The sequence below is a fragment of the Penaeus monodon genome, unplaced genomic scaffold, assembly GCF_015228065.2.
Source record: "Penaeus monodon isolate SGIC_2016 unplaced genomic scaffold, NSTDA_Pmon_1 PmonScaffold_156, whole genome shotgun sequence".
Lineage (NCBI taxonomy): Eukaryota > Metazoa > Arthropoda > Malacostraca > Decapoda > Penaeidae > Penaeus > Penaeus monodon.
Window position 1 is genome coordinate 5,267 of NW_023644819.1, and position 14,734 is coordinate 20,000.

The following is a 14,734-nucleotide window of genomic DNA, read 5'->3' on the forward strand; positions in this document are numbered from 1 at the left end:
TGGGTAATTTTTTACTTTACAAAAATTTATTTTACGGGCTATGGTTTTTTGGGGCGGGGCCTTTTTTCAAGGGGGGGACTTTTTTTGGGTTTAGGAAAGTTTGGCGTAATTGTTTATGGTGGCTTTTTTTTTTTTTAAAGGTGGTATTTTATTTTTTTTTCTTTTTTTGGGCAGGGGATATTTAAAATAAAATCTTTTTTAAATTGCCCCCCCCAAGGGAATTTGTTTTTTTAAGCTACAAAAACTTCAATCACGGGGGGTTTTTACCCCTAAAAAATTAAAACCCCCAGACTTTAAAAAAAAGGAAACGTAAAAAAAAAATAAAAAAGGAAAACCAAAAAAAAATTAAGTCGGGTTTTTGGGATTGGGATTCACAAGAAAGGGGGCCCGTTTTAGAAATTTTTTAAAAGGGGATATGGTTGATCCAAACAAAACTTTTTAATATTTTTTGGGTTGGGAATTCTGTCGTAATTTGGGGGGGGGTTTTTTTCCAAAATTTTTGGGTTTTGGGTCCAAAAAAGTTTAGTTTTTTTTATTTTTTTTTTTATCTGTAGTAAAAGCAGTTTGTTTTTTTAATTTGGTTTAAAAAAATTTTTCCCCCAAACCCTGAATTTTAATATTTATTTTTTAATTTTTTAAAACCATTTTTAAAGGAAAGGGGAAATTCTTAGTGGTTTTACCTTAAAAAAGGGTTTTGGTTGTTTTTGTGGGGTTGGGGGGGTGTGTGTTGGTGTGTGTGGGTGTGTGTGTGTGTTTTTCCCCCCAAAACCAAAAACCCACAACCACCAAACCCAACACACCACACACCCCAAAAAACCCCCAAAAAAAGGGAAGAAGAGGAAAAGAAGAACGGGAAAATTTTTTGTTAAATTTTAAAATTTACCAAAATAAAAACCCAAGCATCAACCCACACGCAATACAATTAGTCCCGGTCAGGAAACCAATCGTTTTTCCTATCAGTTTACCAGGGAATCACATATTGATTGAAAGGGACCTTGTTTTCATCCTAATCCCAAAGCTTACTTTTTCCGGCTGGCATACCCGCCCAAAAATAAATACGCATACACCCTGCACACATACAAAAATGCACATACCACTTACGCAAAAAAATACAACAAAGGACTCGCCAAATACATTTCCGCACAAAAGACACACGCGCTCCGCAGCAAATGCTCTTTAAAAAATTATGAATGAAGTGAAACACACACAAGAAATAAAAAAAAAAAAATAAAATAGATAATAAAAACCCATTTTTCAATCAAAAATATCCTAGAACTTCCTAAACCGGGGGGTCAAAATTACGGCCCGGGCCAAAACAGGGCCCCAGATGATTAAGTTAAAAATTAGCTGCAAATTTTTAAAGAAAAAAACTGCTGTTCTAGGGCCCCTGGATGGGGCATAGCAATTATGTTAACCTTTCCGCCGGGGAAAAAAAAAAAAAAAAAAAAAAAAGGGGAAAATGCTATGCTCAAATTTTTATGTTTTTTTTTTTTTTTTTTTTGAAAAGTCTCTCACATAGATGGCTCTGTATTTCTTTGCCCCAAAAAGGAGCCACTTATAACTTTTTGACCGTACCTAATTTCACCTTTTCCAAAGTGCGGGAAAATATTTTTACTAAAGCTAATATTTTTGATGTTTTTTTTTTTAATTTTTTTTTTAAAATTCGCAAAAGCTTCTTTTCTTCTTTTTGTTGGATTTCTTTTGGGTATCAACCAGCGGCATGTGGCCGGTTTTAAACTAAGGGTCCTATTTATTCTATCAAACTATAAGGCATGAAATTTTTCTCCCTAGAAAAAACGATTCACTTTTTTTTTTTCATCGTTGTATAAAAGATTTGATGTTGTAAATTCAAAATTTTTTTTCTAAAAAATATTTGAGATTTGTTCTATTTTTATTGTATCTTTGCAAATTGTTAATGTGTGCGCTATTGTGAGGAGGTGTGGCACTCTAGGCACCCTTGAGGAAGTTCTCAATTAGGGAGGAGGGGGTTAATCTGTGGGATTGACCCCAGAGGGCCAAACCCCCTCCTCCCCTTTTGTTTTTTCTGAGGCTGTGTCCCCCAGTTCATATTTGGATTGATTTTTTTGTGTGAGTTGGAGGGGGGTTTCCCCTCACTTTGCCCCAGGAGAGTATTTTTGCTTTTATAAGAACCCAAAAACACCTGAGATCTTACGAACGGGGGTTCCAGATCGCCAGTTGACCCGGATTTGTCACCCGTTCATTGAGTGGCCCGGGGACCCCTTTAGCGATTGATTTTTTTGGGGACCCTGTAACTTACGAAAGATTTCCCCAGCAGTTATTTTGTGGTTTTTAAAGGATTTAATAGTTTTTTAAATGAATTTAAAATCAAAAAAAAAAATATTCTTCGTGGGTTTCTCCTATAGGCAAAAACAATACTTTTCATGGCAAAAAGTTTGCAAACAAAATCGATGTAGATTTGGCATCGAACTTTATTCACATTCATCGACCTAAACCCCCACCCCCACTCATCTTCTTGGGGCCGTCGGTATTATATAATGAAAAAAAGGGAGAGTTTAATAAAAATCCTTGGCTGGGAAGCCCCAAGGGTTCCATATAGAAAAATTGGGGGTTTCCCTGGCGCAATTTGATTGAACGGGTATCGTGTGAGAGATCATATCGACTTTCCGACGGGTCGTTGGCTCTGGGAAAGGCCTAAAGCCACTTTGCCATTAGGGTGGGAAGGGCTCGAGCCCCTTTGCGGATATCAGGTAACTGGCCGCGTCTGATCGGAGGGGGGGTCTCCTGACTCCACCTCAAACACTGATCCGAGTGCACTTCAGGCTCCAAGCCCACACCCTTATCTACTTCAAACCTAAACAGGGTTTTTTTCCATTACAAAAACTGTCTATCAGCTCCCCATTTTTTACAAAAAATGCACTTTAAAAATTAGGCTTTTTGACATTTTTTTCTTTAACTGACCCAAAAGTGGTCTTTCCATCTATCAAAAAGTACCCAAAAAAATTTGCAGAAATTTTTTAAAGGATTGGGTGTTGTCTAGGTTAGCCTGATGTTGGCTTCCTCCACTTAAAAAAATTTCCCCAATACTCTTTCGTGGAAAAATTAAAACCCCACTGAGGCCCTTATGAATCTATCCCTGCCAAACTCACCCCTCAGTGGTATTTAAATTCCCAAGAGGAGGGTAAAGATGTCATTGATCTAATGAAATAAGTTGGGGAAAGACACTTCCTTTGGGACCCCGTTTGCCTGGGCAAAAATGTCCCAAAAATGACATTGTCGGAAAATTTTTGACAGCAAAATTTGTAAAATGAATTTTGAATAAAAAAAAGGCGGTTTCCACGAAACCAAAAGATAAAAATTTTTTGAGTAGGCCATATCCCATGTCATCGTAGGGTTTTTATATCTAAAAAAAACTAAATCAAAAATCTTTTTTGGCAAAGGCCTCTTTAATATGATGCCGCTTTACAGCTGATCGAGAGTTTGGGTCCCTTGCGGAACCGCACTGCTGCAACTATAAAAAACGAATTTAAAAAATGCAATAGCCCCACTGTTAACAAAACGTTCCCTGACCTTGCAAAACAACTTGTCAACGCATTGGGGGGTAGGAGATGGAATCTGGGGTTCCCCCCCTTTCAATATGGAAGAGTGGGGGAAATGCCCGAGTTTGGAAAAAATGTGGGTTTTCGAATTTCATTTTTCACTTCTAGCAAATTTTTAAACATGTCATCATGATTAAAATGCTTTTCCCCTTCTATGAATCTCATCGGGCCGGGGATGTTCCCCTACAGTTTAGGGGTCGGCAAGCCATCCATTTAAGATCTTTTTTGTTTAACAAAATCATTCCTGTGGGAAAAATGAAATTTGGGTTTCGCTCCCTCTCCTTTGGGCCGGGGGTGGGTTTGGGAATTTCTGAGTGCTTGTATGAGAGAAATGCCCGGCGAGTGCATTACAAATTCTTAGCTGAATGAAAATTTTTGCCCTCTTTAAAGATGTTTTGCTTTTAAAAAATGATTTTTTCTTATTGATTTTTTTTGATAGGGACCAAACCTCTATATTTTTGATTGTGTTAATTGTGAGACAAAGCTCCGCCCGGATCTCCTTTTTGCTTGTCTTATTACCTACGCCCTACCTTTCTATTTTTAAATTTAAAGTTCCATTTGTGATGTTATTTTTTAAACCCGTAGGCCCTTTTTGCGTCGGCACAGCGCCCTGCAGCATCTGGTGTCCACCCTGGAACCTATGCTTAACGCATCTGTCAAGTTTTTGGAAAGGATAGCAAAGCGCTTCTATAATCGAATTCTGATATTGTTTACTTTATCATCATGGTTTTCTCCAACAAGTTCGAGCTTGAGCTCCCTTTTGAAAAAGGGGCCCAGTTGCTCGTTTTTAGTTAAATTCTCACGTGTCGCATGAAAATTTAACAAAAAGGAAATAACCCTTCCCCAGTCGTCAAAGGTGTCACAGGGACTTGGTGCTATTTATGAAAGACCAGTGTAGTCAATAAAACTCAAATTACCGTATTTTCCCCCCCGCGTCGGGCTACCCTCATTCAAAGGACTAGATAGACTCTTAAAAAACTTAAAAATTGCTCACCCCTTTCCCTCCCCCCCCAGGGGAACCCCCAAAAGTATGAGACTTAAAATCATAAAAATTTCTTTATTTTTTGGCAGAGGTTCCCGAAAAGCAAAAAGCTCATCATAGGGATCACTGCTCAGGTGGCAATAAATGAAAAATTAGCCGATACGTGCCCTTTAATTTTTTTTTCATCGACAAACTCCAAAATAAAATCAATTCACTTTTGTAAAAAGGGGGGCTTTTTCAGCGACGAAACCCCCGTCAGAGACGAGGGGGTTTAAGTGGTTTTTTTGGGAACTATATTCGGAGCAAGGGGCAGGGTAATAAAATTTAAGGGCATTTATTTAATCTAAGACTTCGACGTTCCATTGTATAAGGTCGACGCGAAGATACTTTTTGGGGTTTGGAAGGGCCCCTTTTCCACCATTTTTTTTTTTCTTTTTTGGAGGGAGACGCTCCCCTCCCTCGCTTCCCGGGGGGCCCTTCGGGGATGGTTTGAGACAGAAGCCTCCATGTCCGCACCTCCTGGCGAGGGAACGACTGACGTTGCGATCTGCTCTTTTCGAGAACCGATCCAGCCAACGAAATCCCCAAGGAGGCCCGGCGGAAGGTCGCTCCAGACGGATTCGTAATCCTCCTTATGATGTTTAGACTGGGTTGATGCATCATTTTATCAACAATTTGGTCAAAAGATAAAATTTTAAAATTTTAATTCTTTAAACCCTTTGTTTGAGTTCAGCAATTTCCTTATCCTTTGTGCAAGCTGTTGCTGCCTTTCTTGCACTAGGGGGGGGGGGTGTTAGTTACTGCTTCAGCTAGGAATATCGGGTTTGTGGTTTTTAACTTTCCACTTTTCCCCTTAGCTTTGTATAACTAACTTCTTTCTTTTCAATTGCTAAAAGCCCCAGTCTCCTTCTTCAGGATTCTACAATCACAATCCTACTGATGGGGGCCTCCCAGTTAGCCATTTGGAAACTGGCTAGTACAAGTGATGGTGCTGGGCTTCACACTTTCGGCAAAAAAATTTACTCGGTCTTTATCAAACTCTTAATGAGGTGTTCCGAAAATTTTTTGGGATCTATTAAATGCATTGGCTTTTTGGGGATAAGGTCTTACTTTTTACACGTTTATAAAAGACGTTGACATACTCTGGAATTTTATTCAAAACAAAAGGCAAAAAAAACGTCCTTTTTTGTTCGCAATTCCCTCCTTCTTGGTTACAATGAACGTCCACTATCTTTTGGCCTTCTGCTCCAAGAATTTCACTTTCTTCCTTGTCCTCAAATCCTGTGAAAAATTACCCCTTAAGGGATTTGGGCCAAAAGGGGTGTTACTTTAACTCGAAAATCAGAATTGCGGGCAGCTTTAAATAAACCTTAATTTTGGATTTTTTTTTGTCCTTTAAAAAAGGAGGCTTTTCCCTCTCGCAATTTTTTAAAAAATCAAAATCGCCGTCCACTTGACCATCAAAAGGGCCCTTTTTTATGATAAGGGGTTCACGTTCAAAAAACATTTTTTTCATTCACGATTTTACATTCGGGGAACCTTGCATTCTCTTTGGGGGTTTTGAAAAGTGGTCTTCTCGTTTTTTCGTTAGTGGGGGGTTTCCCTTGTTCGGGGCGGTTGTCAAGGGGTGGTTGATCCCCCTCCCCCTTAGGAGGGGAAGGGGGTAGCCCGGGGGGAGCACCATCTGGGCATCGGGCCCGGTCCGACCCCTTTGCTCCAAAAAGTTTTTCCCGAAGGGATCAAGGCTCTTTAAATTTTGGTATCGACCTAACAGCAATAGCTAAGAGAGTGAATCAGTATTTCGTCCCCTAACCCCCCGGTTGCGTTTTTCCAGTACCCAGAGAGGATTGGTTAGTGGAGGGAAAAACTTTCTTACCCCGAACTTGCCTAGGCAAAGGGGCGGTAATAGATTTCCCACCCCCCAAAACGAAAACGGGAGCTCACAGGTCCGGCAGGGCCCGAAAGTACATTAGGGGGGAAAAAAAAAATTTGAGGGGAGAAAAAAAAGTGCGCCCAAAGGACGCCCCAGACACGGGCCCCCCCCCCAGGGGTCAAACCCCAAAGGGGACCCGGTTAGAAGAGAGTTGCGGGGGCGAGGTGGGGTTCTGACTACAATACTGTAGCCTGTGTCATGCAAAAAAAAAAGCACTGAAGGGCTGGCAAGCAAAAAAGTTCTGTAAATTCAGGGTTTTTCTTTTACTTTTTTACTTTTGAACTCAGACAAATGTCTACGAGCAAGGCCCCCGGCTCCAGGGAGCCTTGTGGCCAAGATTTGTGTTTGTTGCTTTTGCGTTTTTGGTAAGGTGTTTTTCTCCAAAAGCTTAAACCATTGGGCGCGCAAAAGCCAAAAAAAAATAATGTGAAATTTTTTTCCTTTTTAACATACCGCTTTGGCACCCCCTTTCCCCCCAAAAGTCTCTGTCAAAAAAGAAAAAGTGGGGCCAGAGTGCAGATGGGAAACCCGTGTTTTGGTTTTGTTCACAGCAGGTTTTAGTGCTGAAAGAAAATAACCTTCGACGCCACTATGAGATTCTTCATGCCGAAAAATACAAAAACTTGCAAGGACAGCAGAGACTAGAGAAGGTAAATGAACTTTTGACGGCTCTGAAGAAGCAGCAGTCTGTGTTTTCTCGTAGCCGAGAAATAAGTGATGCTGCAGTGAAAGCCAGCTACCTTATTGCTAATGAAATTGCACTGAGGGTGAATTTGTGAAGACATGCATGCTGAAGGCTGCACAGACTGTGTGCCCTGATAAGCGTCAGGCTTTTGCAAATATCAGCCTGACAAGAAACACAGTTGCAGACAGGATTTCTGATCTTGCGGAGGATTTGGACAGCCAATTGAAGCGCAAAGTAAAGTCATTTATTGTGTTTTCAGTTGCAATCGATGAAAGCACGGACATTACAGATGTTGCGCAACTGGCGATATTCATCCGCGGAGTTGATGACACTTTGACCGTCACCGAGGAGTTCGTGGAGTTGGTGCCAATGACGGACACCACAACAGCAGCTGATATTTTCACCGCCCTCGTCGGAGCGCTGGACAGGGCTGGAGTGGACTGGTCTCGCGCTGTCAGCCTGGCTACAGATGGTGCACCTTCAATGACCGGGAGAAAAGCAGGTGTTGGGACAAAATTCAGAGAGAAGGTGCAGGCTGCAAATGGAGGACATGATTTTTGGACTTTTCATTGTATTTTGCATCAGGAGGCATTGTGTTGCAAGTCATTGAAGATGAATAATGTCATGGAGTTGGTCGTCCGAACTGTAAATTTCATCCGATCTAGAGGCCTGAATCATCGTCAGTTTGACAGCCTTCTCAGAGAGAAAGACCACAACTATGGCCTGCCATACCACACTGAGGTAAAGGTTTAAGATAAGGTGTCTGTTCTGAGCGCTTCTTTAAATTTAAGAGGGGAAATCAAATAGTTTCAATGGAAAAAAAAGGGCAAACAATTGTTAGAATTTAAGTCAACAGAAGGATGCAGGACCTTGCATTTATGGGGATGTTTACAGAACACCTGAATACCTTGAACAAATGCTGGCAAGGGCGCAGCAAGTTTGTCACGCATTACTATGACACATATGTTGAGTTCAATTCAAGCTGTCATTGTGGGAGACACAACTCGCGGGTGTGATGCTGCTCATTGTCCTTGTCTGAAAGGGTGTGCGCGACCCAACATGCCGCAGACATGGCGGTTAAAGATAAAATAACGGACTTTGCGGGAGTTTTGAGCAAACGCTTCCAGATTTTTGGTGAACTGGAGAACGTACGTCAATCTTTTTTTCTCGCCCTTCAGCGTGAATGCTCTGATCTGCCCGTCAACATCCAAACTGAGAAAATAATCGACTTGCAGTGTACTCAGATTTGAAGGGCAGTTTGCGGCAGCTTGGCTTTGATAACGTTTTACCATCATCTCTTGCCAGGTTACCCCAGCTTGCAGCCCTTGCTGCAAAAGTGTTTGTGCATGTTTTTGAATCACTATCTTTGTGAGCAGTATTCTCTGTAATGAACTCAACAAAAAAAGCTGCGCTCAAGGCTCACGCACAAGCACTTGAATGACATCCTGAAACTGGCTGCCACTCAGGATGTGATGGCCGAATCTTGAATGCACTTGTGAAGCTAAAAGATGCCAGGTTTCGGAGTAAAAATAAACAGTGGGTACTCCCACTTATCAATGCTGCATGAGAGACGTATGCACCCTGATAAAGTTCGTGAAAATGAATGTGTTCTGTGGATATTTCAAGACAGTGAACAGTCCCGGTCTGGCCCACTTGGAATAGATTTTTCCCCTATGTGGCCCTGAGCTAAATGAGTTTTGACACCCCCGTCTGACTATTCACAACTTTTTAACTTTATGCTCATATTGCAGTTAACTGCAAGGTCTTCAGTAGACTATAGAGACAGATACTAGGTGTAGGAAACCGACAGGCGGACGGAAGTGGGGAAGAAAGAGGTAGAAAAGGGATAAGACATTTCTGTCATAATTATAACTTGGGTAAGAAAGGGAATTGTCATTTCCTTATCACCACTCGAATGTATATTGCCATAGGTATAGATGGTCTCTCACATATGCACACTTTTATCTCTCACTAAAGAACAGGGTTCTATCAGGCAACGACCAATTCAAAACTTATTTGCAACTGCTAATGTGACACTCATTCTTGCTTTAGCGAACAACACTTTTTGTGACAAATAAATAGATGAATATATATGTGAAACTATCCATGTGACTTTATGTGTAGCAGCTCGTTCACTCGGTTATTTTGTTTTTCAATAATTATACCGGGGTGGGGGGGGGGGGGGGGGGGGCTAAAACCGAAATCGGTATTTTCTATTCCTCCCATAGCCAAGATTAAATATAACTGTTAGATGAATGAAAGATTTTGAAAATGTTATGGCATGGCGTGGCGACAGTTGTGACCACTATATATATCTACATGTTTATATTTTATAGTGAAAAAAGTGTTCAGATTCAAACACTTCGTTATAATCCGTCATTTTTCCGATGATATGAGACGGGCTCTTTGACATAAAAGAAGGTTTTAAATAGCCTGAATTTTCCCACAAATTTCCTTCACTCCCTTACCCTTAGTCCCATCGACCGCTGGGGGTGGCCACGAATGATCCAGCAACCAGTTCCGCTTTATCTTTCCCTGTCCTCTGCTTCCTCAGGGTGTCGCTCACTGTCCAGATTGGAATATTGTCCCTCACCATCTCTTTCTTTTGTCTGCCTCTCCTTTCCTTGCATAATGCTTTATATTTTGTCCCTGACAAGGCCTGTTGAGTCGTGTGACATACCCATTCCTTTTCAATTCGATGTTTCTCCGGATGGTGAGGAGGTCTTGATAGAACTTAATTTGCTAGGCTCTGTTTTGGGGGGGGGGGACAGAGTACAATGATATCAGCAATCAGCATTAATACCAATATTAGACAAGGAAAATGATATCAAGTTTTAATATGAGATGTGTATATCATGTATATATATATTTATATATAATATATATATTTATATATATATATATATATATATATATATATATATATATATATTATATATATATATATAATATATATTATATATATAATATATATATATTATATATCTATATATATAGTATAGTATGGGGTTATGTATGATATATATATATATATATATTATATATATATATATATATATATATATATATATATATATATAATTGAGGAGAAACACTTAATGAGTATGAAATAAAAAGGTATCAACAACACAACAATATATGCTTTATTGCTCTTAAGTCAGCCCTAAATTATGAGTAACAGGAACATAAACAAAAATAACGTAGAATATTTAATATACCACAATAGCTCAATTGTAAAAAAGAGATACACATACCACAGTGATAAAACGGCGAATAATGTAGAGAGAGAGAAAGAGAGAGATGAAAAATTAGCTATACGGATAGGGAAGCAGAGATGCAAGAGAGATGTAAATACAGAGATGCAGAATACAGTGGGAAATGTAGAGATGCGAAGGAATGTATAGATATATAGAGCGATACATATATGTATATGGATGAATTCCATGGTATTATTGGGAATCATCATCCAACCTCTCGTTAACGATTCGAAATTATGTTTTATTATCAGCAATCTCGGCGAGGACGAAAGTTATTATCTTTGGTTTAGCCACGATAAATAGTAAAACTGTGATTCACGTGATGAGTTTTACTTCAGCTACTTTAGTGTGGTGAATTACCTACAGCCTGCATGAAGAATTTTTGTTTTACTTCACAGATGATTTCTTTCCCTTTCGGGATTGGGTGTTTATGGAACCAAACACACATACACACACAACAAACACTTCACGTAAGCAGCCGATTGGTCCAGTATTGATAGTATGAATATGTAACGCACCAAACTACTCTAGTTCAATTCGGAAGCATAATTGAAAGGAACGTGACAATATCCTGAAAGGTGGATTTATTATGAGACGCTAAGTTAGTTAAAAGAAGGAAAAAAAACACGTTTATTCTCCTTAGCTTTCCAGGCAAATGTAGTCCCTGGGAATTGTTTTATATAATTACAGATAAAATAATTTATTGCCATTGTCGAGATAGATAGATAGATATAGAGAGAGAGATATATATATAATCACATAATATCATATACACGCACACCGCACACAAGCATCACACAATGCAAAATCTCTCTCTCTCTCTCTCTCCTCTCTCTTCTCTCTCTCTACAGAAACATCGCATATTACAACAAACAAACACAGATACACACGCGCGCGACCGCATACATAAGAGGAGGTGAAACACATCTGCATCTATATCAGTAAAACGTTATTACATATTCCATCTTACTCATACAAAGAATAGATGAGGCAATACGCTTTCTTCCACTTGAATTACTTTTTTGTAGAAAAGATTTCATTAATCAGTAATTGCTTAGCTTTTTAGGTTTTATCCCTGTCTTCATTGTAAACCCTTTTTACACAACATTTCCACTTTTCGTTATATTTCATGTATGTGTTTGTTTTCTATTCATTTTGGCAAGTCGAAGAATGAAAAACCTCATTTTACTTTTTTATTTATTGTTATGTGCCCTATGTATTTATGATTAATATGATTAAAGAGGACATCTATATATCTGCCTATCTATCTATCTAATATGCACGCACACCACCACACACACACACACACAATATATAATATATATATATATATATATATATTATATATATATATATAGTATCTATATATATATACCTACATATATCTATATTATATATATAATAATTATATATATATATATATAGATATATATATATATATATATGTTGTGTGGTGTGTGTGTGTGGGTGTGTGTGTGTGGTGTGTTGTGTGTGTTGTGTGTGTGTTGTATGTGTATGTGTGTGTAGATGTTCACACACACACACACACACACACACACACAGACACACACACACACACACACCCAACTGTGACATCTATTAATAGTGGAATCTGGCCTGAGCTGGTGTGAATCCATTATAAGAGAACCGGCCGGGCAGCTGTCGACCGCCTGGTCATGACCTCACTTCGGCGATAACAGGAAACGCTTGGAGATGGTAGCAAAGGTAAACAGCTGTGTCCCACCGCCCTATGGTTAAAGCGACTCCACAAGACCCGAAGGAGTCATTCCGGAGTTCTTCTCTTGACCCGCGAGCACCTTCTCCCTTATCCCGTAGGAGCTGATGCCGCCTCGCCACGACTACCACGACCCGAATCAATTTAAACTACGTGTCCTGTTTCTTTCAATAAAGCCGAGAGCAGACATTGAGTTTTCCTCTGGACCTGCATATATAATAGCGTTTTCTAGTATAATTCAAATTAGAGACCATTATCACCACACACACCCCACAACATACACACACATATTATATATACGATATATATATATATCTATATATATATAATATATATTATATATGTAATATAATAGATATAATAATATATATAGATTATAATATATATATATATATATATATATATATATAATATATAGTATATATGAATGTATATTTTTGTTTATTATAGAGTTATTATATTATATGTAACATCACAAACACCACACACACACACAAACACAATGTAACCCAGCGTTATATAAGTAATGTTTTACTGAAATATGTATGCTGATGTTTATTCTATTTATCTATTGTTATATTTTATATAACTTGTAAAATCTTTTTGTAAATGCATATATTCCCACAACACCTATATATACATTAAAGTTATGTTCCATTGCTTTATCTGAATTTTCATCTCTTCTTGCCACACTAGACATCATCTGGTTGTCTATCCCATTCTGCAAGAGCTATGTATTGCTGTAGCATTACCTTTCTTCACCCCGATTGTCACATGAAAACCGTGATTAGACCATCTTAGATCCTGTACCAGATGACAGGCAAGACTCACTGCGGGGAGCCAAAAGAGCAACACCTCGCCCTAGGAGCAGCTGCACTCCATCGTTACTATACAGTAAAGGAATCAAGATATCTTGGTTGTCTACCTTACAAACCCTTAGCTCGCCACCTAAACCATACTCTTTGTGGGCCCTCATTCGGGTTCCACAGCTGGTGGCTTAGCAGTGAAACTGAACTCATCAACACCTTCTAAATTCCTGCTCTGCATCACAACACATCCTGCCAAGCAAGCAATACTTTGTCATAATGGAGCCAATCCTCCTGATGAGATGTCCCCCAGGCGGATAACGATGCTGCCCCTAGCCTAGTTTGCGAACGCCGACAGACAAGTCACGCCACTCTCAGCACCTGCTGCTGGACCCCTGAACACACTGTCTCATCTGTTGCAAGCCAAGCTCTGCATATTTCCGGAGGACCCAAGCATGACCACATATCACCAAGGACGCGGAACCACCCAAAACATCCATACAAACCATGTCCAGTTCCGCATGCGGTTCATCGACACCGCCGAGAACCATGCAGGAACAACATCCGCCCTGCTGAACCTTTCGTGCCATGACCTTTGCTTCGCCACACATCGCTCCAAATCACCGCGTACGCCCTCACAGAGGCGGCCCGCTCTTGCCGGCATCTCCCCACCTCTCCTCGCCTCGCACCACACAGCCCAAGAGACATGTGTGAAGGTTTGTCAGACTGAAAAAAGTAAATCGGTGATCAATAACTAGCTTTCCTTAAATATTTCTCATTTTTCCTTCAATATTTTATCTCGACTCATTTACCAGTGCATGGTTTTTTTTTTTTAAGGTTGCGTTCATTGTCATATGTAGGGTGTTCATTTGCAGTTTATGAGTTGCTACCTATATCCGCATTATCTCCTGAAGATGATTCCCTTCAGCGCCTCCGCTCGTACTTATCCTTTATTACCGCCGCTGACAGGATAGCTCTTCCCTCAACGCCGCTCGCTCGCTCGCATTCTGTGCGCCAGCCTGAGATAGTTTTTTCCCTCGCGCCGCCGTTCACTCTAGTTCTGAAGTCCAAGAAATTCGTAGTCGTGGTGTGCATCCGTTAGCACTCATACACTAGTAATCTCGATAACTGGTGTCACACACTGCGCCATACTTTTGTATGGTTTTTACTACATAAATTTAAATGATTTTGGGGACCATCATTTGGAAACCAGGAGATATTTAATTATATATGTTACTAAAATATGTATACTGATGTTATCCTTATTCATCTATCGTTCTATTCTGCATAAACTTTAATATCTTACTGTATTGTCACATTCTTTAAGCCGTCCATTGTTTACATACCTGTTTTATTCATCTCTCTACCCAACTAAACTATTCAAAAGTGTTTTTGTCTCCCTTCCTCAAGAGCTAAGTATCTTCTAACACTACTTGTTCTTCAACCGGGTTGTCCACATGCTAAAAAAAAAACACATGTTATACCATCTTAAGATCACTGCAGGAGATGACTGGCAGACTCCCTGTGGGAGACAGGGAGCAACACCACACTCCTGGAGCAGTTGCACTCCATCATACTATAGTGTAAAGGATCAAGACATCTTGTTGCTTTCATTCGGCCACTACTACTACACACACACGAACTAAATCGATGAATATAGATATATATATATATAGTATATATATAGATTCAATATATATATATATATATATATATATAAGACATATATACATATATATATATATAATAATATATATA

General features: G+C 39.5%; 1 protein-coding gene across 1 annotated transcript; it reads left to right on the plus strand.

Moving 5' to 3' along the window:
• The first annotated feature begins 7,280 nt into the window (after positions 1-7,280).
• Positions 7,281-8,217, plus strand: LOC119569480 (general transcription factor II-I repeat domain-containing protein 2-like). Its single transcript, XM_037917626.1, has 2 exons — positions 7,281-7,919; positions 8,161-8,217. Exons 1-2 carry the CDS (start codon positions 7,281-7,283, stop codon positions 8,215-8,217), a joined length of 696 nt encoding a protein of 231 aa, XP_037773554.1.
• Positions 8,218-14,734: the final 6,517 nt, after the last annotated feature.